The sequence below is a fragment of the Etheostoma spectabile genome, unplaced genomic scaffold, assembly GCF_008692095.1.
Source record: "Etheostoma spectabile isolate EspeVRDwgs_2016 unplaced genomic scaffold, UIUC_Espe_1.0 scaffold00005242, whole genome shotgun sequence".
Classification (NCBI taxonomy): Eukaryota; Metazoa; Chordata; class Actinopteri; order Perciformes; family Percidae; genus Etheostoma; species Etheostoma spectabile.
The window spans coordinates 121951-147858 of NW_022603239.1; the positions used below are offsets into that span (position 1 = coordinate 121951).

At 40.3% G+C, this 25908-nt stretch overlaps 2 protein-coding genes and 1 long non-coding RNA gene across 3 annotated transcripts; 1 reads left to right on the top strand and 2 right to left on the bottom strand.

Annotated features, from left to right (window-relative positions):
* Positions 1-267: 267 nt before the first annotated feature.
* Positions 268-14950, bottom strand: LOC116677484 (zinc finger and SCAN domain-containing protein 5B-like). The gene is made up of 4 exons (XM_032507940.1): positions 14586-14950; positions 9926-10387; positions 2466-3059; positions 268-353 (listed from the first exon to the last, which is right to left on the bottom strand). Exons 1-4 carry the CDS (start codon positions 14776-14778, stop codon positions 268-270), a joined length of 1335 nt encoding a protein of 444 aa, XP_032363831.1. The 5' UTR covers positions 14779-14950.
* A 299-nt stretch (positions 14951-15249) lies between these two features.
* On the bottom strand, positions 15250-24448 carry LOC116677487 (zinc finger protein 16). The gene is made up of 4 exons (XM_032507945.1): positions 24114-24448; positions 22771-22998; positions 17785-18408; positions 15250-17448 (listed from the first exon to the last, which is right to left on the bottom strand). The coding sequence occupies exons 1-4, from the start codon at positions 24304-24306 to the stop codon at positions 17075-17077; spliced, it is 1419 nt and encodes a 472-aa protein (XP_032363836.1). The 5' UTR covers positions 24307-24448; the 3' UTR covers positions 15250-17074.
* On the top strand, positions 17311-17621 carry LOC116677493 (uncharacterized). The gene is made up of 2 exons (XR_004328988.1): positions 17311-17439; positions 17524-17621. It is a non-coding gene; the product is annotated as an uncharacterized LOC116677493 (long non-coding RNA).
* Positions 24449-25908: the final 1460 nt, after the last annotated feature.

The following is a 25908-nucleotide window of genomic DNA, read 5'->3' on the forward strand; positions in this document are numbered from 1 at the left end:
GACTCTGGGGACAGAAAGTAGACCTGTCCCAGATGACCTGAGAGGTCTGGGGGTTCATAGAAAATCATGTAGAAAGATAAATGATTATATTACACTTTTGAAGAAAGACAAATATTTTTTTTAAATTTTCAGAGCTCAGAGAAAAACAAAGAACCAAATTAAAGATGGTACTTTCCTTTTAATGTGGCAAAAAGAAGAAACGGGTTTTGTTTTTGCAGTGTAATTTCATTTGATTTTGTTGTCTTAAGGTGAACATTAACTTCACCTTCATAAAGCAGGAAACACTGTGTAGGCTCGTTCAACATGAACCAGGTCTTCGCAGAATCGATCACCAGGGATGACCACGTTGCATGCTGGTTAGATTTGTGTCCGACTTGAACTGACGTCATGCACACATGAGCAGGTTTGTTGGCACGTTCATAAACATCGGAAAAAAACTTTGTTCCGAGTGAAAACATCACCATTCACTTTCTGTGGGAATCAGAGGTGGGAAACTGGGGCTAGTTTTTGCTAACAGGGTCTCCAGTTGGTGACGAGTTGTTGACAGCTGACGTTGATGTAGGCGACTTTGGTTCACTGCAAATATTTCAACGACATATTGTTTACTGAGGACAAACCCCTCTGCCAAGAAACACACACACACATAAGATGTTTCACATTATTCATAAATAGGCCGATGTATAAAACACCTTATCCCTGTCCTGTCCTGTTTGTTGTAACAAATACCTGACCATGTGCTGTTATATATAACTACTACAGTGCTCAATTACCTATTTTTGAGGGGGAAATATTGACAATGCATTTGTTAATATATTTTTGGTGTTTTATTTGTTGTGGCTCAGATGAGGGTTCATAAAAGAAATTATGTATGGAAGTGGATGTTATTTTTGTGTTTTGTCTCAAAATAAGAAACCCTTCCAGTGACCCCATGCTGGCTCTTCTACCTGTTCTTTACACATCTTGTAGCGCATATTGTGATATGTTGTTCCATTTAGACCACTGGTAATTTGGATTTGGTAATCTTGAAAACAGTATCTGGATCAGGGTGATCTAGTCCAATGTTGCTTTGAAAAACTGGCATAAAAGTAAGACGGATTACCTGATCCTGACTAGCAAAAAAATGGGATTTCCAAATCCGGATCATTTTGATCCAGATTAAATGTTTTGAACAATTTGCCCCAATGGATCAAGCTTATTACAAGTTGTATAAAGCATGTCCATATCTCAATTACTTTTCAAGTTATTGACCAATGAACTTAAAAAGGGGCATGGCTCTGAACATAAATAAACACAAATCAACAACCGTAAGGCCATTCATCACAAAACGCATAGGGTGTGTTCAGATAAGTGCCCCAGATATACCCTGACAGTTTTATATACATACGCCACTGGGGGCGCTACAAGCGCAAGATAGGTGAGTGGCATTACACCCAATTTACTAAAAATCACATATGCATTGTTTAATCATCACAAATCTCTCTGGATATGTCCTCATATGTAACTGAACCACACCCTGAAAGTTTCATTCAAATTGAAAATCAGTCATTAGAAAGTTTGTAGGATATATTTCATAAAGATGTTGGACCACATATGTAAAATTACTTTGAAGACGCTAATGGAAAAAGATTTGCAATTGCTGCTTGAGGCTATATTTGTCTTTTTTTCAACAAAGAAACACAGTTTAGCAGCTCTCAATACTGACATTTACATCCCAGACATACATTAATTAGAAAGAAGTGAATACACGTGTGGGCCCAATAAAATATCGGGTGGTTATTAGTCTGATTTCTTGATTATAATTTATTATATGTCAGGCATTACAAGACAAAAAAATATCTAATATGATATTTAAATTAAAAGTGTACTTTTACCTACCACGCAATATAATGTCTTCTATCTAAATGATGATACATAAAGCTTTTTGTTAGACACTTGAGAAGTTTTGCTTGGACTTAAAGGCACAAACATTATTTCATGTCACCAGTCTCAGTTTCAGCAGAGTCTCCAGTCTGTTCTTCAGTTTCTGGTTTTAAAAGTGGATGTGAGTTCCTGGCTGGTTCTGGTCCTCCTCAGTCCCCCCCCATCAGTTTCTGTTTCCATCGGACCAACACATTTATGTCTTTTGAGTTGAAGGCTCCGGGCAAATCTTCTGTCACAAACACTGCAGCTGAATCTTTTCTCTCCTGTGTGGACTACCATGTGCACCCGTAAACTTCCTCTTTGTGAAAAAGACTTCTTACAGACTGAGCAGCTGAAAGGTCTTTCTCCCGTGTGGACTACCATGTGTGACCGTAAATGTCCTCTTTGTGAAAAAGACTTCTTACAGACTGAGCAGCTGAAAGGTTTTTCTCCTGTGTGGACTACCATGTGTGACCATAAATGTCCTCTTTGTGTAAAGGATTTCTTACAGACTGAGCAGCAAAAAGGTTTTTCTCCTGTGTGAGTTCTCATGTGTTTCTGTAAACTTTCTCTATGTTTAAAAGATTTATTACAGACTGAGCAGCTGAAAGGTTTCTCTCCAGTATGATTTCTCATGTGTATCTTCAATTGTGACTTGAAGCTATATCTCTTCCCACACTCAGAGCAGCGGAAGGGTTTCTTACATCTTGAATCATGTTTCAGAGAGTTTAAAGCTGACTGAGGTTCTCTGGTCTCCTTCCAATCAGCACTGTCATCAGTCTCAGGGTCAGTAGAGTCTCCAGTCTGGTCTTCAGTCTCTGGTTGTAAAAGTGGATGGGAGTTCCTGGCTGGTTCTGGTCCTCTACAGTCCTCTCCATCAGCTTCTGTTTCCATGTGTTGAGTGTGTCTCTGATGAAGCTGTGAGGACTGAGCTTCCTCTTCATCATCTTCACTCTTCACAGGGACAGGAGTGAATGGGAACTTGGTGATATCAGTCTCCTTCAGCCCTGGAAGCTGGTCTCCTTCCTGACTGCTCCACAGATCCTCCTGCTCCTCTTTAATGTGTGGGGGGGCCTCTGGCTCCTGCTGGTCCACACTGGAGCTACACTCCTGCTGCTCAGGGGGAACCTGTTCTTTAACCACCAACAGCTGCTTAACATCTGAGAAAACACATACAGAGAAATGTTGTGGTACTGTATTGTATCACCTGGATTGTGATTGTTATAAAAAAAAGAAATGGTTGATCACCCTGAGTTGCGATCGGTGTGTAAATGTGTGTGAGTGTTTATCTGATGAGCAGGTGGCACCTTGTACAGCAGTGTATGAATGTGTGAGAATGGTTCCTGTACTATGTAGAAGAGCTTTGAGTAGTTGTTAAAATTAGCAAAGATATATAAGAAAGAACAGTCCATTTACAACAGGTCTTCCTTTTCAGCCTTTTAAAACTGTTGGAATCTAATGACTAATATTTTAAGGCCCTCTTGTGATGAAATAATGCAACTCCAAATATTGTAGCAGTCAGTAATTAATGTGACTATATTCTCCATCCTGAATAGTCCATTGTTCCTCTTAATGTGTGGGGGGCTCTGGCTCCTCCCTTTACGGGGCTTTATAGGTGATGGTTATATATAGGGATGTACTACTTGGGGTAATACATAACAATGATTGCTCCATTTAAGTTGCAATTAAAACAGATATATACGTCATAGGAGAATTCTTAATTTCTAGTAACATTCATATCAACATTGTCCAAAACTTGACTAATGTCTTACTAATGTAATGGTACGGCTAAACTAGCATTAGCATTAGGAAGCCTCTAAGACTCCAGGGGGCCATACATGAAGTCAGCGCTACAAGCTAACTGGAGATTTTAAAATATGACTATGTCTAAGTACCGGCTAAGATTACTTGAAATGTCACGTTTTTGTATTGTTTTATAGACACACACACACACACACACAGAGACACACAGACACACACACACACAGAGACACACATACAGAGAGACACACACAGACAGACAAACAGGCAGACAGACACCCTCTCAGCCTTAGTTGTTACAATACGGTGCTGTTGTACGGTGCTATACAGTCCTCAGGGATTACCTATTAAATAGGAACCTTTGTTTATCTAGAACAGTCCCGAAATCACCATCACCAAACCCACCAGAATCACCATCACCGAACCCGCCAGATATAAGAAATATAAGGTATATAATCACTACTTTTAGCGTGTATAGAGCAGCATATCTCCACCAGACTCCATGTAGATAATCACTACTTTTAGCGTGTATAGAGCAGCATATCTCCACCAGACTCCATGTAAATAATCACTGCTTTTAGCATGTATAGAGCAACATATCTCCACCAGACTCCATGTAAATAATCACTACTTTTAGCATGTATAGAGCAGCATATCTCGACCAGACTCCATGTAAATAATCACTACTTTTATTATGTATAGAGCAGCATATCTCCACCAGACTCCATGTAAATAATCACTACTTTTAGCGTGTATAGAGCAGCATATCTCCACCAGACTCCATGTTAATAATCACTACTTTTAGCATGTATAGAGCAGCATATCTCGACCAGACTCCATGTAAATAATCACTACTTAAGGTGTATAGAGCAGTATATCTTCATCAGACTCCATGTAAATAATCACTATTTTTAGCATGTATAAAGCCGGTATATTTCCACATGTAAATCGGTAAATTAAAGGTTAATGTAGACCAAACCAGAGTGGTAATTGTTGAAACAGTGAAAAGACTAACCAAGACGGCTTTTGGTAGTTTTATATAGTTTCTGTACATTTTGACTGAAGCGTGTTTTACGATGATAAAAGTAGTGATTATTTACATGGAGTCTGGTGGGTGGCGACGGCCTGTTAAAGAGCGAAGATTCCAACAGATTTTATTACTAAATGCTTATTTCCATCCGTCCTATCGTCATATCGTCGCTGAGAGAAGAGAGCCCAGGAAGGAGAGAAAGACCAGCTGAAGGTTTAATGGACTAACCTGCTCTGTGGACCCGGAGCTGAGGGTTGAAAACAGCGTCCAGTAGTTCCCGTTGTCGCTCGTTCTCCTCTTTTGAACGACAAAGTTCCTCCTCGTACTCTGCTATCGTTCTTTCAAACAGCCCAAATATCTCTTCAGCAGCCGCAGTTAGTCGCTGCTCCACCAACGCTCTCAGCATCTGGACTTTACACATTTTACCTCTTTCTGACACAACAAAGACCCTCTGCTAACACTGCTTTCTGAGAGACGCCATCTTGGTCACAGGGGGAAGTTAGCCGCAGTCGGGACTACAGCTTCCGGTGCAGATCAGTTTTCTGAGCTTCAAAATAAAGGTCCACAAGTGTTCCAGTTGATGAGCTTCATAAATAAAGGTCCGGAAGTGTTTAGGCTGCTTTATGCAAGGAAGCTTTATTTGTAGATCACATTTCAGCAACAGGGCAATTCAAAGTGCTTTACACAAAAACAGGTCAAAAACATTTAAAAAATAAAAACAGATAAAACACAAGAATAAAAGTTACAGTGCTGTATAAGAAATTAAACATTAAAGAAATTAATATCATTTAAAGAAAGACAACATCAAAAAGAAAGGTCTTCAGCCTTGATTTAAAAGAGCTGAGAGTAGCAGCAGATCTGCAGGTTTCTGGGAGTTTGTCCCCCCCCCGTTTAGTTCTGACTCTGGGGACAGAAAGTAGACCTGTCCCAGATGACCTGAGAGGTCTGGGGGTTCATATAAAATCACGCAGGAAGATAAATGATTAAATCACACTTTTGAAGAAAGACAAATATTTTATTAAATTTTCAGAGCTCAGAGAAAAACAAAGAACCAAATTAAAGATGGTACTTTCCTTTTAATGTGCTACTATTATTATTATTATTATTATTATTTCTTTTCACCATTGCAACACCTTAATTATGTTATTTATGTTAATACTGTATCATAATATACCTTTAACTATGTAAATATCCACACTCCTTATATTTCTTTATTTCTTTATTTATATTTCTTATATTTCTAATATCTGAGCAATTGTAACAGAGTTTCCCTTCGGGGATCAATAAAGTATTTCTGATTCTGATTCTGAGAAGAAACAAGTTTTGTTTTTGCAGTGTAATTTCATTTGATTTTGTTGTCTTAAGGTGAACATTAACTTCACCTTCATAAAGCAGGAAACACTGTGTAGGCTCGTTCAACATGAACCAGGTCTTCGCAGAATCGATCACCAGGGATGACCACGTTGCATGCTGGTTAGATTTGTGTCCGACTTGAACTGACGTCATGCACACATGAGCAGGTTTGTTGGCACGTTCATAAACATCGGAAAAAAACTTTGTTCCGAGTGAAAACATCACCATTCATTTTCTGTGGGAATCAGAGGTGGGAAACTGGGGCTAGTTTTTGCTAACAGGGTCCCCAGTTGGTGACGAGTTGTTGACAGCTGACGTTGATGTAGGCGACTTTGGTTCACTGCAAATATTTCAACGACATATTGTTTACTAGGACAAACCCCTCTGCCAAGAAACACACACACACATAAGATGTTTCACATTATTCATAAATAGGCCGATGTATAAAACACCTTATCCCTGTCCTGTCCTGTTTGTTGTAACAAATACCTGTCCATGTGCTGTTATATATAACTACTACAGTGCTCAATTACCTATTTTTGAGGGGGAAATAAACTACAATTTGTCTCCACGAAGGCAGGACACCCACCACACACCGGGCGCTAGAAAAAAATCATCTAGAATTTTTTTTACAGGAAACACTGTGTGTGGACTGTCATGTGTCTCTTTAAACTTCCACTCTGTGAAAGATTCTACAGATTGAGCAGGTAAAACGTTTTTCACCTGTGTGGACTGTTATACGTTTCTGCAAATGTCCACTCTGAGTAAAAGATTTCTTACAAACTGAGCATTTGAAAGGTTTTAATCCTTTGTGGATTCTCGTGTGTCTCTTCAGATCTGACTTGAAGCTGCTCTCCCTCTTGACTGCTCCACAACTCCTCCTGTTCCTCTTTAATGTGTGGGGGGGCTCTGGCTCGTCCTGGTCCACATTGGAGCTACACTCCTGCTGCTCCTCTTCACCAACCATCACTTCCAGAACATCTGGCGGTTAAGCTGAAACACAGAGAGTGTGAATATTTGTACAATTTTAAATCTACAATTCCATTAAACTTGGCAAAATCCAACAATGAAAATTATTCAGCAACAATTTTAAGAAGGCTCCTCCTCAAATTTGTGTGAGACACTGTGCAACAGAAAGTCGCATGGTCATGACGCAAGCCTATTTTTACAAAAAATGGCTGCTAAGAGCCACAGCATAAAAACAAGGAAATTAAACATTTTATACATTGTATTTATACACACACAGCTTTTATATGCGTTTACACAAATAGCTTCGTACATGTATACATACATAGCTTGTATATACCTTGACTTCTATGTATCTATGCATATACAGGACAGGCCAAAGTTTGGACACACCTTAACTGTCTATGGTATCAGATGTAGATGTTATGTTGCCTTGTCTCAGGTTTGACTATAAAATAGAGGGTTTTCACAAAGTGTCATTAGACGTAAGTAAGAGATACTCCGCATCACAACAAAGCACAGGCACTGAAGTAGATCCCGAACATCGTCAAGTAAAATGGTTATTATTGCCGTGTTTTAGGTTGGACCAACAGGTCAGGCTGAGAAAAAACATTTGGAATATTATCGATTTCCAAAAGTGATTCAAAACCAGGCAGAGGAATGCCAGACGTTATCAAAAGAAAGGAGGCGCTTGTGGTTGGCAAAGCTCAAACTCACTCAAGTAGTGTGGAGGGCAAACTGGGCTCTTTGAAATGAAAAAAAAAACCTGAGAGTCACGTGGCTACACCTTGAGTGCCACAATGATATCATCACGATGATCCAGGTCTTCGCAGAATCAGTAGGCTCGTTCGAGATGAGCCAGGTCTTCGCAGAATCGATCACCGGCGATCGGCGCCCGTTGCATGCTGGGTAGATTTGTGTCCGACTTGATCCCGACTTGCTCTGACGTCATGCACACGTGGGCAACGGAAATCTCACGAGAGCAAGGGGGGCGCAGTTCTGAGACGCAGGCGGCGCAGTTTGCTTTTCACCAACTGCAAGAGCCAGGCTCTTTTACTTTTATGTGTTGTTGGTGTTCTGTTTTGTATTTTTTGAAATAAAGATGGCATTTAAAAAAATAAAAATAAAAAAAACAAAAAAAAAAACTGCAAGAGCCAGGCGGACCCAGAGCATGCTGGGAAACGCCGGCCACTCAGCTGATTGAACAGCTGATTGGTTCACAATCGACTTAAGATGATGACGTTTTATATGAACTTTTTTTTATTGTTTTTGAATCGGGGGGTCTGATTTAAAGACTTATTCTGTCCAGAACACATGTTGTGTGGCTGATAGTTACGTTTAGAAGTCAGAGAGACTACTAGTCTGTTGTTAATTAAATTAAACATGTAGAACATTCTGAGAGCTACTCTGTCATAATTAAAACAACTGGAGACTGGGTACCAGCTGATATGTGGGTCTGATTATATTTTTTTGGAATTGCACCACAGTGTTTCATCACTTCCTGTTCAGCCTGAAGGCGGCTGGAATCGTCTGGAAACCGTCCGACTTTATCGCAGCCTTTCTGTCCCCCCCCCCCCCCCCCCCGCAACCTGCTCTCGTCCACTTTACAGGCGAGGCGCAGTTCATCTCCAACGAGCCTACAGTTTACGGACCCACTGACGCATTTAGTCACTGTGACAATTAATAACAATCACCATTTTGTTGTGTACCCATCAAACAGTCCAATGGCCTTTCTATCCATTTTATTTCTATGCAAAGACACAATGAAGACTCCAGAGACTGTTGATATGCACTCCATGCTGATTTAATTATTACTTTAAAAAAAAATCTATCAGCTGGCCACCTACCCCATGTTGGTTACAACTTCAGATGGACCTGAACTGGTAATATATTTACTTCTAACAGTCCTCTCGACTTCCTTTTCTTAAGTACATCTAGGTCATTGTGACCCAGACAATAACTACTAACATACATGCTAGTCAACAGATGGTTTACTTCTAATGATTTTACTTTATTTCATCCTGGAGGGAACTCAGCATGTCCTTGTGTACCACACCAGTCATATCATTATATTTCTTTACTTTATTCGCTTTACCATGTCCTAATTAGTGGAATAGGAGACACTGTATGTCTAAAGACCTTAATCATTTTGGTGTCACTGATCATATTACCCTGGAACATAGTTAGTTTTCATAGTTGTATATAGATTATTAAAAAACAAAACAATATATAATTAAATATCTAAAATTAGATTAGACTTTTTCCTACCACACAATATAATGTCTTCTATGAATATGTTGACACATATAGATTTTTTGTTTAATACTTGAAAAGTTTTGCTTGGACTTAAAAGGCACAAACACTATTCCATGTCATCATTCTCCGGTTCAGAAGAGTCTCTAGTCTGGTCTCCAGTCTCTGGTTGTAAAAGTGGATGTGAGTTCCTGGCTGGTTCTGGTCCTCCACAGTCCTCTCCATCAGCTTCTGTTTCCATCAGACCAACACATTTATGAGTTTTGAAATCAGAACTCTGGGAAAATATTTTGTTACAAACACTGCAGCTGAATCTTCTTTCTCCTGTGTGGACTAAGGCCATGTGTGACCGTAAACGTCCTCTCTGTGTAAAAGATTTCTTACAAATTGAGCAGATGAAAGGCTTCTCTCCTGTGTGAGTTCTCATGTGCGACCGTAAAGTTTCACTCTGTGTAAAAGATGTATTACAAACTGAGCAGCTAAAAGGCTTCTCTCCTGTGTGGATTCTAATGTGTTTCTTTAAACTTCCTATCTGTGTAAAAGATTTATTACAAAATGAGCAGGTGAAAGGCTTCTCTCCTGTGTGGATTCTCATGTGTATCTTCAGATGTGACTCACGGTCAAATCTTCTCCCACACTCAGAGCAGCTGAATCTTTTCTTACATCTTGAATCATGTTTCAGAGAGTTTAAAGCTGACTGAGGTTCTCTGCTCTCCTTCCAATCAGCACTGTCATCAGTCTGAGGTACAGAAGAATCTCCAGTCTGGTCTTCAGTCTCTGTTTCTAAAAGTGGATGTGGATATGAGTTTCTGGCTAGTTCTGCTCCTGCATAGTCCTCTCCATCAGCTTCTGTTTCCATGTGTTGAGTGTGTCTCTGATGAAGCTGTGAGGACTGAGCTTCCTCTTCTTCATCTTCACTCTTCACAGGGACAGGAGTGAATGGGAACTTGGTGATATCAGCCTCCTCCAGCCATTGAAGCTGCTCTCCCTCCTGACTGCTCCACAGTTCCTCCTGCTCCTCTTTAATGTGTGGGGGGGGCTCTGGCTCCTTCTGGTCCACACTGGAGCTACACTCCTGCTGCTCAGGGGGAACCTCTTCTTTAACCACCAACAGCTGCTCAACATCTGCAGGAAACACATACAGATAAATTGTGTGTAATGTATCTTATCACCTGGATTGTGATTGGTATAAAGAAATACTGGTGGTTCCGTCAGTTACTTAGGTTACCGCTACACTACAAGTCTTCCTTTTCAACCTTGGGAAACTTCTGGAAAGGCTGTTGAGTAGTGCCCTCTTGTGGTGGAATAATAAACTGCAACTGCACTGCTGAGCATCAAGTGGCATAGTTGGTAATTAAGATGCATAACAAGAGACACATTGGAATAACAGAGTGGAGTGTGAAGTGGACTTTATTGCATTCAAATGGTTTAATTTGTGTGTCTCTGATGAACTGTGAGTAGAACCAATCGTTTTTGTCTGATCCGGACATTATTTGAGTCTTTCACTGCATTTTGGTGAGACCTTTGGTGACGCAAAGCTAATCTAATCACCATGTGGCTTCCTCATGCTAATTCTACTTTAGCTGTACCTTTCTGGTTGTAGTAAAACTGTAGTATTTGGACAATGTTGACATTATGTTACGTAAATGACATGATGTCTGTTTTTATTGCAACTTAATGGTGCAATCTGTGTAATTTCTTTCCCCACGCAGTACATCCCTACATGTAACCTATACTGTCCTGTAGTGAATTCAATGTCTGGTCCTTCAAGCCAGATGTGAAGTTTTCCCCGGATCTCAGGGTGCAGCCTAGTTTCACATACAGTGGAGCATTACCAAAATATTCGTCCAGAGCGGAAGTTACAACATCCTCCCTACCTTACAGACTATGAAATGAGTTCTGTCGACCACAGGTAGTGCTGGGTGGAATGGCCAAAAACTTGTATCATGGTATATTTTAAGAATCTGATGGTTTCACGGGTCTTTGTATAGGTTTATAATGTTTTTGTGTTACTGTCAGTTTTTAGTTCTGACAGAATATAAAAATAAATGTTTCAATGTCATCATGTTTACTAAAAGTTTTGAATACTAAAGGGTTTGCTTGGCTCAACAACATTATGCAAGAATGTTACATGAAGGAGAATAATACAGAATCTAAACTATTTTTATTGTGCAAAATACAAAGTAGTAAACTAAACTTCAATTAAATGAATACACATACCACCAATTATAACATGCTTCCTCTTTAAAACAAAACCGTTTTACAATTGCTGTTTAAACACTACCTTGAGTTTTAATTATTGCTCTGAACCTGTCTTTCTCAGCGGTCTTTAGTGGGTCCGTAGGTGGGTAGTTATTTATATTTATTTATATATTATATTATGTTTATATTTTCATTATGTTGCTCCACTGCATGCATGAGGTGACAGGTCTTAACATTAACATGGTCGAGCAACGTTAACGTGACGATTACAGTTTTTTACTTTTTTTTTTTTTTTTTTAAACCAATGAACCTCCGACCAACAGATACAGCTCCTCTTTTTGGTTCTTCTGTGTCATCAGGTTGTTCTAGTTCTGCAGCTTTGCTTTCTTTAAATGTCTTTTCTATCCAGCTTCACCGTAGTGTAACACAGAGCACTAACTCTCTTTACCCTCACCACAACTTGCCTTGCGTGGTTTCCTTTCCAATGTAGTGTAATGAAATCCACCGGTGTGGCTGTATATTAAAAATTAATATTAAAGCAAAAATATATACCACGGTATTCGGTGTGAACCTGTATACCGCACAGCTCTAGCCATTACAACTCCTAGTTATCTGCACACAGCAAAGTAGGCCATTCTATAAGAGGACCGCATGGGTAAACAAACAAAAATCTGTGTGTATATATATATATTTTTTTATTATTATTCTTTTTATATTATATTATACAGGGAGTGGGCCAAACCATGACCAATGCAAACGGCCAGATTATTATATTTAGATGTTTATGTAGGATTGCTTTCATTTTATGTTCACATGTGTATCTGTGGGCATACGCTCATATTTAGCCTAGTCTGCATTTAATAATGTATACTTTATTTATTTAGGCGACAACAACATTTGTATTTCATTTATCACAGCCAATGAATGCAGAACGTTAACTTGGTCAGAATACAGCTAGCATATATAATACATGGGTAACACTTTATAATAACTACACACAATTCATCATTTATTAAGCAATTAGTTTAATTTAATAACGCAATTAGCATGTATTATTTAATGGTTTGTTCGTCATGATTCATTTTTTGTTCATACATAATTCATCATTAGTAAAGCATTTGTTCAGTTATAAATGGTTTGTTAATAGTAAATAAGCCTATCTATAAAACTGTTTGTAAGTAAGTGATTTATACTTAATAGATAATGAAACAACCGTTTATGAATGAAATAATTTCCCATTATAAACTAGTTGCAAACAATTACTAAAGGCTTTGTTCATCATTTGTAAAGCATTACTCCTGTGTTAATTCTCACAAATAAAGCATTTATTTACTCACTCGTTGAATTGACGAATTGTGTGTAGATATTATAAAGTGTTACCAATAAATGTAATAATATTTTAGATTAGGCTGTGCCTCAGTGCCTAATGCTTATTGTTAGAAGAAAACGAAACACGCCACATTTCCTTAGACTTGTAGACCACTACTGACCTTGATGAGAACCAACGGCCCAGCCAATCTCCTGCTTCTCTTCCTCTTTGATAAAATATCTTCCAACATACACTACCGGTCCAAAGTTTGGGGTCACTTAGAAATTCCCATTGCCCTCCATATAGACAGAATACCAGCTGAGATCAGTTGCATTGTTTTTTTAACCAGCGCAGCAGTTTTCATATTACATTATGTGCTTACATAATTGCAAAAGGGTTCTCCAATGTTTTCTCAGTTAGTTTTTTAAATAATATCAGATTAGTGAACAGAATGAGCCTCTGGAACATTGGATGAATGGTTGCTGATAATGGATAATGTAGATATTGCATTAAAGATCAGCCCCCCCACTCAGATCAGCTGGTATTCTGTCTAACATTGAGTGGAATGGAAATTTGTAAGTGGCCCCATACTTTTGACGGTAGTGTATATATATTAAAGATGCTGTTGGTATGTATACCAACAGTTATTAAATAAGACCCACATTAAGCTACATGTCATTCAGCTGACGCTTTTATCCAAACCACAACTGCTATATACTGTATGTCAGAAGTCGCACGCCTCTTGAGAAACTAGGGGTCTTGCTCGGGGACACATTGGTTGATGGAGAATCAAACCCAGATCTCAGGTATCAACTGCGCCATCACCACACACACACACACACACACACACACACACACACACACACACACACACACACACACACACACACACACACAAAGCTTCAGTTGCTACAATAATGTGCTGCTACCATTAAATAAGAACCTTTGTTTGTCTAGAAAACAGCCCCGAAATCCCCATCACCAAACCCACCAGACTCCATGTAAATAATCACTACTTTTAGCGTGTATAGAGCAGCATATCTCCACCAGACTTCATGTAAATAATCACTACTTTTAGCGTGTATAGAGCAGCATATCTCCACCAGACTCCATGTAAATAATCACTACTTTTAGCGTGTATAGAGCAGCATATCTCCACCAGACTCCATGTAAATAATCACTACTTTTAGTGTGTATAGAGCTGCATATCTCCACCAGACTCCATGTAAATAATCACTACTTTTAGCGTGTATAGAGCAGCATATCTCCACCAGACTCCATGTAAATAATCACTACTTTTAGCGTGTATAGAGCAGCATATCTCCACCAGACTCCATGTAAATAATCACTACTTTTAGCGTGTATAGAGCAGCATATCTCCACCAGACTCCATGTAAATAATCACTACTTTTAGCGTGTATAGAGCAGCATATCTCCACCAGACTCCATGTAAATAATCACTACTTTTAGCGTGTATAGAGCAGCATATCTCCACATGTAAATGGGTGAATTAAGAGTTTATTCCAACCAGACCAGAGTGGTGATTGTTGGAACAGTGGAAAGATGAACCAAGACGGCTTTTGGTAGTTTTATTTAGTTTCTGTCCACTTTGAATGAAGTGTGTTTTACGATGATAAAAGTAGTGATTATTTACATGGAGTCTGGTGGGTGGCGACGGCCTGTTAAAGAGCGAAGATTCCAACAGATGTTCTGAATAAATGCTTATTTCCATCCGTCCTATCGTCATATCGTCGCTGAGAGAAGAGAGCCCAGGAAGGAGAGAAAGACCAGCTGAAGGTTTAATGGACTAACCTGCTCTGTGGACCCGGAGCTGAGGGTTGAAAACAGCGTCCAGTAGTTCCCGTTGTCGCTCGTTCTCCTCTTTTGAACGACAAAGTTCCTCCTCGTACTCTGCTATCGTTCTTTCAAACAGCCCAAATATCTCTTCAGCAGCCGCAGTTAGTCGCTGCTCCACCAACGCTCTCAGCATCTGGACTTTACACATTTTACCTCTTTCTAACACAACAAAGACCCTCTGCTAACACTGCTTTCTGAGAGACGCCATCTTGGTCACAGGGGGAAGTTAGCCGCAGTCAGGACTACAGCTTCCGGTGGAGATCAGTTGCTGAGCTTCAAAATAAAGGTCCGGAAGTGTTTTAGGCTAATTTGAAAAAATAAAAGACATGAAGAAAGACAAATTTAAATGCATTTTCAGAGCTCTAAAAAACGTGTCAAAGTGTCAAACAGAAGATTAGATTAGACATCGCTTAGAGCACCTTTAAGCAAATTATTCTTTTGCATCTTCTTTCATTCTGCCAGACCTTGTGCTGTCATGTATTTAACCTCTTTAAAGAAATAAAGGCTACTCTTAAAAGAAATTGTTGCGCAATGCGAGTGAATCTTTTGTATCTTTGTTGATTTTCCCAGAACTTGTGCTGTGATGTATTGAACTTTTCTTGCAGGAAATAAACTCTTAGAAGACTTTGTTGAGCAAAGCTTTATTTCAGATCTCGCCTACAACTTCTACCACAGTCCATGAGAAGGCAAACATCCAACAACAAATAGCTAGGCTACATAACTACTTGTGTAGGTATATTTATTACAAAAATAACATGTCTTTTAAAAGATCTCTACATACTTACATATTACAAAATAAACTAAAAGTCTTAAAAGTTTTTCCATGTTACCTTCACCACCTCCAATTGATTACTGGGACAATAAGAATTTGGGGTGGGAAACAACATAAAGCTGACAACTCTCAAACATCACAAATCAGAGAGTTTTAATTCATAATTTTAAACTTGGTCATTATTTTGGACATTTGCCTTGAGATCATTATGAGATGGACTTAGTCCTGACTCTGTTACTTGTTGGAAACCAATAGAGTGTACTTTAGTATAACCACAAAGAGTGGACAAAGCATTCTTTGTTTGTATGATACCAACTGCAATAAGCAACCGCCGGCTGGTCCCATGACGCCGGGTACTGAGCACCAGGAGGGGACAGTCCTCACTTCACCTGATGATCTCACAAAGCACCTCAGCTCCACCTTGTCTACCTCCCTCAACAAAAACTGTCACTTTTAACAATTTTTTTTTTCTTTTTTAAACACACCTACACTCCGGATAATTGGCCACCAACTTTAACGTTTGACAAAGAAATCATCTCTCACATTCCATCATGAAGCCTATAAACTCCACCTCACTGCCTACAAAGATGCCCTCATTGCTGCCAAGTCTGCCTACCTCTCCACCATCCTCCCCAACTCCTGCCAAAACCCCTGAACCCTTTTCTCCACAGTGAACAACCTCCTCAAGCCTCGGACCAACACCCTCCCTCCCTACCTCTCTCTCTCTGCCACTCCTTCCTTCACTTTTTTGCTGACAAAATCAACATCATTTATAAATCTCTATCCCCTGTATCTGACCTCCCAGTATCTAATCCAGTAGGATACCCGGCAGCTGGTCCACGTTATACTATTTATACCGTCCTGTATCACACAGGAACGCAGGAGGACACAGCAGCTGATCCACTTTATCCTATATGTACTGTCCTGTAACATACACTGTATCATCCCCTCCCGCCTGGTGCCATCCCACCTCAAAAACTTCGGCTCGGGTCAGTTCCAGTAGTACAGGTGAGCAAGTGGTGGATAAGACGAGGACAGTGTCAGTGATGTTCAGAGGTTTTCGGGTACAGGAGTAGAAATACATCTAACATGCTGACGCATATCCAACGCCATCACCCAGATGAACCAATCACTGGAACGAGAAAAAACAAACTGTCCAACTTCTCCTCCCTACAGTACTTAACCAGCCTTTAGATACAATTACAAATTGACAAATTGTGCCCTAAGTATTTGCTGCATGTACTCGGACCTCGTTACAACATGCCATCCTTATCCACAAACTTATTTTTTGTTGTTATCATTCTATGCAATTTCCACTTTCATAAATAAGAGGTGCTGGATTTTCAGTTTTATAGCCGATTGTCTTATTTTGATTACAAGTTACAGATGAAGTCTGGAGATGACGTGGGATACTTCTTGTTTCCATCTTACTTTACACACTCAGGGGACCACATCCCTCCAGTCCTAAAACAACTCCACTGGCTTCTGATTTCTTGAATATGATTAATGATATGACAGACATTAAAAGACAAAACAAAATCTAATAAAACATTTAAAATAAGAGTCTACTTTTTCCTACCACACAATATAATGTCATCTACCAAGATGATGATACATAAAGATTTTTGTTTGATTCTTCAGAAGTTTTGCTTAAACTTAAAAGGCACAAACATTATTCTACGTCATCAGCTCCAGGTTCTGAAGAATCTCCAGTCTCTGGTTGTAAAAGTGGATGTGAGTTCCTGGCTGGTTCTGGTCCTCCACAGTCCTCTCCATCAGCTTCTGGTTCCATCGGACCAACACATGTATGTGTTTTGATACGAGAACACCTGGCATATCTTTTGTTACAAACACTGCAGTTGAATCTTTTCTCTCCTGTGTGGATTATGGCCATGTGTGACCGTAAATTTCCTCTCTGTGTAAACGATTTCTTACAAACTAAGCAGCTGAAAGGTTTTTCTCCTGTGTGAGTCATCATGTGTTTCTTCAGGGATCCACTTTCAGAGAAAGCTTTACCACACTCAGAGCAGCTGAAAGGTTTCTCTCCTGTATGAGTTCTCATGTGTTTCTGTAAAATTCCACTCCGTGAAAACGATTTCTTACAGACTGAGCAGCTAAAAGGTTTTTCTCCTGTGTGGATTATATTGTGTTTCTGTAAACTTCCACTATGTGTAAAAGATTTGTTACAAACTGAGCAGCTAAAAGGTTTCTCTCCTGTGTGAGTTCTCATGTGTGACCGTAAACTTCCACTCTGTGTAAAAGATTTCTTACAAACACTGCAACGGAAAGGGTTTTCTCCTGTGTGAATGTTTATGTGTAACCGTAAAGTTCTAGACATTGAAAACGTTTTTTTACAAACTAAACAGCTGAAAGGTTTTTCACCTGTGTGAGTTATCATGTGTTTCTTCAAGTTTCCACTATCAGAAAAAGCTTTACCACAGTCAGAGCAGCTAAAAGGTTTTTCTCCTGTGTGAGTTCTCATGTGTCTATTCAGATTTCCTTTTTGGTCAAATCTTTTCCCACACTCAGAGCAGCTGAATGTTTTCTTACGTCTTGAAACATGTTTCAGAGAGTTTAAAGCTGACTGAGGTTCTCTGGTCTCCTTCCAATCAGCACTGTCATTAGCCTTAGGATCACAAGAGTCTCTAGTCTGGTCTTCAGTCTCTGGTTGTAAAAGTGGATGTGAGTTCCTGGCTGGTTCTGGTCCTCCCCAGTCCTCTCCATCAGCTTCTGTTACCATGTGTTGAGTTTGTCTCTTATGAAGCTTTGAGGACTGAGCTTCTTCTTCATCATCTTCACTCTTCACAGGGACAGCAGTGAATGGGAACTTGGTGATATCAGCCTCCTCCAGCCCTTGAAGCTGCTCTCCCTCCTGACTGCTCCACAGTTGCTCCTGCTCCTCTTTAATGTGTGGGGGGACTTCTGGCTCCTCCTGGTTCACACTGGAACTACACTCCTGTTGCTCAGGGGGAACCTCTTCTTTAACCGCCAAAAGCTGCTGAACATCTGTAGGAAACACAAATTGAGGAAAACTGGGACGTCAGACAAAACCAAGACAACTGCACTATTTAAAAACATGCCTCCATATAGGAATCAATGCCCAGTCTCCAACTACCAGTCCACCACCATATTTTAGTCCGTACGTGGACTTGAATCGGTGACCCTCCGGTTCCCAAACCAACTCTAACAAATTTAAAACATTCATGTAACAATAATGTAACAATAACATATCTTTAGTCAATTGGAAACTTGACAATTTATCAATAAAGTAATAGAAATGGAAGACAATTTACTGGAAGGCACTAGGATTAGGCAATGGTTATGGTTGACGATGACAATCGCAGCACTGCCTTGAAGGCTTAGTTGTGGGCTTAAAACACGATCGAGCCACCACAGCAGATGAGCAGACCGATAGCAAAGAGGGTGACTCGGCGGACAGTGGTCCGCTAACTTTTTGCTCTCATTAATAAAACCTATATAAGCTTTTCTGTTTAGGCTACAAAACGTGCATGCAGGCTTAAATTCAGCAGTGCTGTTTTGTTGGGATGAAGCTATAAGTAGAAGGAATATCCGCTAGCTGCTAGGCTAATGTGCAATGGTAAACACACAGAATATGATACATGCTGATAGCAGAGCTTGTAAACTGGCTTTTTGTCGACAATGCAAACATTGTCAACATAACTCACTGGAAATCCAAATTATGTTCACACTTCCACACACTTCAGGGAAAGAGGAGGGGCTCTCAAGTTCTGCCGATGGGTCTCCAGCATCTGCAGTTGCCATGCTATCTTCCGACTGAAGTTACAGGAGGTTGACTGACTCACAGCACTTCAACACATGGTTGAAAAGGTTGACAAGCCGACCGGATGTGACATGGGGGCGTGGCAGTATCGAAAAATTCATTTTTTAATTTGATATATAATCCAAATCGTGACAGCCTTAGTGGCCAGTGTGAAAATAAGACTCTAAAAAAGCTATAAAACTCCATAGTGCCCCACAGGAAGTCAGTGCTACAAGCTAACTGGAGGATCAGAAGAGTCTCCAGTCTGGTCTTCAGTCTCTGGTTGTAAAAGTGGATGGGAGTTCCTTGCTGGTTCTGGTGCTCCACAGTCCTCTCCATCAGCTTCTGTTTCCATCAGAGCAGCACATTTATGCCTTTTGACATGAGAACGCCTCTTGGGTGGAAATAATGCAACTGTGCTGTTGAGCACAGAGTGGCGCAGTTGGTAATAAACGTGACAATACGTAGCTTTTTGTTGTTTTGGTGGTCATTTTTCATATTATGATCTTAAATGAGTTGTAACAGCAAACAAAACTAACACTGACAGGTAGACGGCCCAATAGTAACATGTACTGAAGGGTCACCGATTTTTTGTAATACCAGAAAAGCCTGTACATATACAGCCAGGTGAAAGGTAACAGGAGATTTACTTTTACAAGCTAGGCGTATTTGTATTTTAATTTAATATCTATCTTTTAAAAGTTATCTGCTGTAGTTACGACTGATAGGTATGGATTGGGACTGGGGCGGGACCATTACAGAAAAGAAGGAAATTAAATGAAGAACTAAAAGCTAAAAGGGAAAGTGACGCCAGGTGAGAACGAGAGTCAACTTCAGTGGGGCTTTCAACAGATGGAAACAATTACAATTACAGGATGGTATAACATTCCAAACCAACAATGAGTAGGCCTTCTAAGTTACCGAATCGGCTACGTTACCGTAGCCAACATAAAATGCAACGATGCAGCCATTATGTATTCGCTTACTGTAAATTAATGATTTTCTGTCTGACCTAAAAATAACGCTAACTCAGTAATACAGTGGGCAATAAAGAACCGTAAAGAAAAGCCCTTTTCGGCAGCAGCGGTGGTAAAAACACTACCACTTGAGCCCAAAGCAGTCGCTAGAATCAACACACTGAAAGTTACTTATAGCCACATTAAGAGGCACAACAAGAGGTTTGTCAGAATAACAGTGTGAGGTGGACTTTTGTTGATGCAGAGCTTCAACAATTAATGCGAGGCATGGTGAAAACAAAATAGACACCTAGGTGGTCTAAGATGGCTCAGATCAGACAAGGTTCGGTCAAGATTAACTGCACCTTGCCTGTAAAATAGACGAGAGCAGGCGGCAGCGGCCGGGGGCGGTGACAAAAATCTGCGATAAAGTTGGACAGTTTCCAGCAGCCTTCAGGCGGAAGAGGAGGTCACAGAAACACTTACATCTTTATAGGTACGGTTCTGATTTAATAAAATGGTATCAGACCCAAATATGTGCTGGTTCACAAGTCTCCAGTTGTTTACAGAGTAACAATCAAGTATTAAAAACTGTTGGATGCTGTCCTCCTGTTTCTTCAATGCCTTTCTCTCCTTGAGCCTGTCTTTCTGCTTGAGCACCACTGGTTGAAGGCTGAAAACATTGTAAACAAATTAATAACATAACTAATTACACTGGTCGGACTGTTGAGCTCTGTTTGAGACCGATCCCTCCGGTTTAAGCTGGTCCTCATACTCAACACGCGCCTCTTTCACTTGCGGAAAATACTTTTCAGTACTCCTCTGGATTGAAGCAGCAAACATTCAGTGTAAGAGAAAAAATTACATTATTTATTATTTAAGTTTATTTAATTCACAGCAGCTAGTGTTTTCACCTTGACAACGCAACTGCATTGCAGGTGCCATCGCTTGTTTGCCAAGAGTCGGGTTGGGGCTCGAATATTAACACACTGTATTCAGAATATTAGCGTATTTAGCACTTTTTAATGTGTGATTGTGTGAGTCTTGTAAATTATAGAGCGGTCTAGACCTGCTCTATCTGTAAATTATAGAGTGGGTTAGACCTGCTCTATCTGTAAATTATAGAGTGGGTTAGACCTACTCTATCTGTAAATTATAGAGTGGGTTAGACCTACTCTATCTGTAAAGTGTTTCAAGATAACTCGTTATGAATTGATACTATAAATAAAATTGAAAATTGAAATAAGCTGTGACTGGTAAGGGTACACATGTTATGATTAGAACATGAAAAAGTGAAGCAGACATAGTACGTGAGTAAGTGACAAACTGCGTGTGATGTAATGCTCCAGCCCTGATGAAGTTACAACATCAATAACATGGTCCGGTTTATAGCACTGACTGATGTTTAATACAATGGAAAAATACAAATTTCAGTTTTGACTTGGCTTGAGTCCCTTTATCTTGCATTCGCTTCAGAAGTCCGACATGTTTTCCTGTCAGATTGGGACAACACACGTCAGATTGTTCCATTTAAGTCCCATTTTGTCAAAATAGGCATTTAACTCAATGAACACATCACTCCTTGTTGTCCCGCTGTCAGTCAGTCTGTGCAAGTCTTTCCTTATCCCACGTAGAAACATTAGTAACCAGGCTGTGTCGTGGACATTATAGCTTTTGTTCAGAGCCAAGGAGAAAAGTTCAAAATTGTCCGCTTTGCAGCTGAATCTCCAGGTTTCCCGCAATGTTATCAATCCTTCTTGTTACGGTTAGGGTGGAAAGCGGCTTGTTCTCAAACGCCTCATTTTTCTTCTGGGCATATTAGCACAGCAGAGTCCGCCAACCACTCTTTTATAAACTCCCCTTCAGAAAATGTTTTCCTGTTTTTGTCTCGACTGCTGCATCCTTGGATGTGCGACGCTTGGTAAAAAGCCTTTTGCAGCTTAACTAGCAAAGCTTCAGATGTCCATTCCCGATCTGCATCAGGCAAGTTGTATTTCTCTGCATGTTTAGTATAGTAGTGGCGATTATTATTGGTTAAATATTCAGCGCTATGTATTGACCTTTCTTGTTCCCATGAGCTGACATTTGAGGGATAACAGCTCATTCACGTCCATGTTAAGGTCTCGTTAACAGTTGTTAGTGCCATGTCAAACAATAATCTACAATTTTGTGATGATAGCATTTACTGCGGCAGAGATATTGCCATTGGAAATTTCACATTTAAATGCATCGACTTACTTGCCAAAACAAGTTTATTATAGCGCCCTGTAATGTCTGGTCTTTCTATTTTTCATAAATGTTTTTTTGAACGTACACATGTTCCACCAAAACAATCTTTCCCGAGACTATTTATCAGAGGCACCGTGGCTCCGTCCGAAGCTTAGCCCTGCCCAAGACGATTGGTTTAGAAAGAAATGCCAATAACCAGAGCCCGTTTTTCTCCCATCCAGGAATTCTGTGCAAACTAGCCAGATCTTCCTCTGCAGCACTGTTGACATGCAAGACCAGTGTGAAAGGAATCCTACTCCTAAAATAAAATAAACCAGGTTCTCTTTTTGTCAAGTTTTGTGCTCTTTACTCCCCCCCCCCCCTCGTTATTTCCCCTAAAAACCCTGTTAACGTTGTTCCTACCTTCCTCTTCACCATCTTCACTCTTCACAGGGACAGGAGTGAATGAGAACTTGGTGATATCAGCCTCCTCCAGCCCTTGAAGCTGCTCTCCCTCCTGACTGCTCCACAGTTCCTCCTGTTCCTCTTCAATGTATGGGGGGGACTCTGGCTCCTGCTGGTCCACACTGGAGCTACACTGCTGCTGCTCAGCGGGAACCTCTTCTTTAACCACCAACAGCTTCTGCACATCTGGAGGAAACAGGGAAATACAATGAGGACCGGGACTACATGCTTCTGCATACTAACTTCCAGAGTGATCATGCTGTACAGACCATGGATGAATTAAGAGAACGGATACAGTGCTCGATGAGAAGCCCCATTCATTCTAGTTTCTGCTGAAGATAGATAGCCCTGGCAGTTTGGGAACAGAGACGTTTATAACATTGCATCCAGGTTACAGGATACAGCGCCATAATTAGATAATACACATTATGAATTACAGCCATTATATACATTTTACAGCTATAGGATCTCAGGAGAATAGTCATGAGCCCGCAGTGCAGGGAGATGTGTGCACCAAAATACTCCCCCCATATTAGGGTCTTGCCCCCCAGCTGCCCAGATAACTTTGGTGTTTAAAAAAAAAGTGCTTGTACAAAAAACTGCCACTATGTCTGCAAGCTTCTTAATGCATCGTAACAATTAGTTAATATTAATTAATAAGTGTAGATTTAATCTTAGTCCACTGTCCCTCAAATACTTAGCTACGTCCCTGCATCAAACGTGCAGAGCGCACAGCAAACGCAGAAATATATATGTATGTATATATATGTGTTAATAATCACTACTTTTAGCGTGTATAGAGCAGCATATCTCCACCAGACTCCATGTAAATAATCACTACTTTTAGCGTGTATAGAGCAGCATATCTCCACCAGACTCCATGTAAATAATCACTACTTTTAGCGTGTATAGAGCAGCATATCTCCACCAGACTCCATGTAAATAATCACTACTTTTAGCGTGTATAGAGCAGCATATCTCCACATGTAAATGGGTGAATTAAGAGTTTATTCCAACCAGACCAGAGTGGTGATTGTTGGAACAGAGGAAAGATGAACCAAGACGGCTTTTGGTAGTTTTATTTAGTTTCTGTCCACTTTGAATGAAGTGTGTTTTACGATGATAAAAGTAGTGATTATTTACATGGAGTCTGGTGGGTGGCGACGGCCTGTTAAAGAGCGAAGATTCCAACAGATGTTCTGAATAAATGCTTATTTCCATCCGTCCTATCGTCATATCGTCGCTGAGAGAAGAGAGCCCAGGAAGGAGAGAAAGACCAGCTGAAGGTTTAATGGACTAACCTGGTCTGTGGACCCGGAGCTGAGGGTTGAAAACAGCGTCCAGTAGTTCCCGTTGTCGCTCGTTCTCCTCTTTTGAACGACAAAGTTCCTCCTCGTACTCTGCTATCGTTCTTTCAAACAGCCCAAATATCTCTTCAGCAGCCGCAGTTAGTCGCTGCTCCACCAACGCTCTCAGCATCTGGACTTTACACATTTTACCTCTTTCTAACACAACAAAGACCCTCTGCTAACACTGCTTTCTGAGAGACGCCATCTTGGTCACAGGGGGAAGTTAGCCGCAGTCAGGACTACAGCTTCCGGTGAAGATTAGTTGTTGAGCTTCAAAATAAAAGTCCGAAAGTGTTCCAGTTGCTGAGCTTGAATAATAAAGTACGGAATTGTTTTAGGCTTCGAGCAAGATGATTAAAATAAGACGTCTGAAGAAAGACAATCATGTTATAGTATTTTCAGAGCTCTGAAAAAAACTATTAAAGATGATGGTAGATTGTTTTCTTTTCCATTATCTTATTTCATCTTTTTTTTTTTAAATCTGGACCCAACTTACACATGGATGTACAGGTCTACATGAAGTGCATTTAGGGCATGTAATAAGCGTGTACTAGTTAGACAGCGGAAAAAGTGTCCGTGCACCGGGAGCATGGTTCTAAAGGGTTGGACTTAGTAGTAACAAGCATAGTGTGTGTCCCTGTGTGTGTAACAAGCATAGTGTGTGTCCCTGTGTGTGTAACAAGCATAGTGTGTGTCCCTGTGTGTGTAAAAGCATAGTGTGTGTCCCTGTGTGTGTAACAAGCATAGTGTGTGTCCCTGTGTGTGTAACAAGCATAGTGTGTGTCCCTGTGTGTGTAACAAGCATAGTGTGTGTCCCTGTGTGTGTAACAAGCATAGTGTGCGTCCCTGTGTGTGTAACAAGCATAGTGTGTCCCTGTGTGTGTAACAAGCATAGTGTGTGTCCCTGTGTGTGTAACAAGCATAGTGTGTGTCCCTGTGTGTGTAACAAGCATAGTGTGCGTCCCTGTGTGTATAACAAGCATAGTGTGTCCCTGTGTGTGTAACAAGCATAGTGTGTGTCCCTGTGTGTAACAAGCATAGTGTGTGTCCCTGTGTGTATAACAAGCATAGTGTGTGTCCCTGTGTGTATGACAAGCATAGTGTGTGTCCCTGTGTGTATAACAAGCATAGTGTGTGTCCCTGTGTGTAACAAGCATAGTGTGTGTCCCTGTGTGTGTAACAAGCATAGTGTGTGTCCCTGTGTGTATGACAAGCATAGTGTGTGTCCCTGTGTGTGTAACAAGCATAGTGTGTGTCCCTGTGTGTGTAACAAGCATAGTGTGTGCTGTGTGTATAACAAGCATAGTGTGAGTCCCTGTGTGTGTGTATGTGTAACAAGCATAGTGTACTATGCTGCGTTATTGACTTTAGACCAGGTTTTTGTTGGTCCCCGGCACTATCATTTACGCTACACACCTCCCTGTAAGACCAGCACGCCCATGGGCGCAGTAAGCTGTTATATCAGTGGGTGAACAAGCAAACCTCAGCCCATTAGTTACAATATAATTATATTACATGCAGAAATGTTACTCAAAATGATATTTTAATTATTTTTATTTTTTTAATTATTTTAAAATACACTGAACAAGGCTGTAGAGAACAGTGCGCTATTGGAGAGTTATATACTAAGGTTTAAAATACAATATTTTGATATAGTTGAATTAAAGTGAAAGGCATGAAACTCCAGGGCTGAAAATGAGTCCCACAGGGCCCTGACTCCCAGACTTAATGCCATTTAAGTCTTTAG

What these genes read in the sequence shown, in the direction of transcription:
- LOC116677484 (XM_032507940.1), bottom strand. Translation starts at nt 14,778, where the DNA reads ATGTGTAAAGTCCAGATGCTGAGAGCGTTGGTGGAGCAGCGACTAACT. An exon ending in TCTGAAACATGATTCAAGAT is followed by an intron (nt 3,060 to 9,925) that starts GTAAGAAAAGAT and finishes GTGTTTTCTCAG; the next exon opens with ATGTTAAGCAGCTGTTGGTG. An exon ending in ATCTTTTAAACATAGAGAAA is followed by an intron (nt 354 to 2,465) that starts GTTTACAGAAAC and finishes AAATCTAACCAG; the next exon opens with CATGCAACGTGGTCATCCCT.
- LOC116677487 (XM_032507945.1), bottom strand. Translation starts at nt 24,306, where the DNA reads ATGTGTAAAGTCCAGATGCTGAGAGCGTTGGTGGAGCAGCGACTAACT. An exon ending in GCTCCGGGTCCACAGACCAG is followed by an intron (nt 22,999 to 24,113) that starts GTTAGTCCATTA and finishes TGTTTCCTCCAG; the next exon opens with ATGTGCAGAAGCTGTTGGTG. An exon ending in TGAAGATGGTGAAGAGGAAG is followed by an intron (nt 18,409 to 22,770) that starts GTAGGAACAACG and finishes TGTTTCCTACAG; the next exon opens with ATGTTCAGCAGCTTTTGGCG.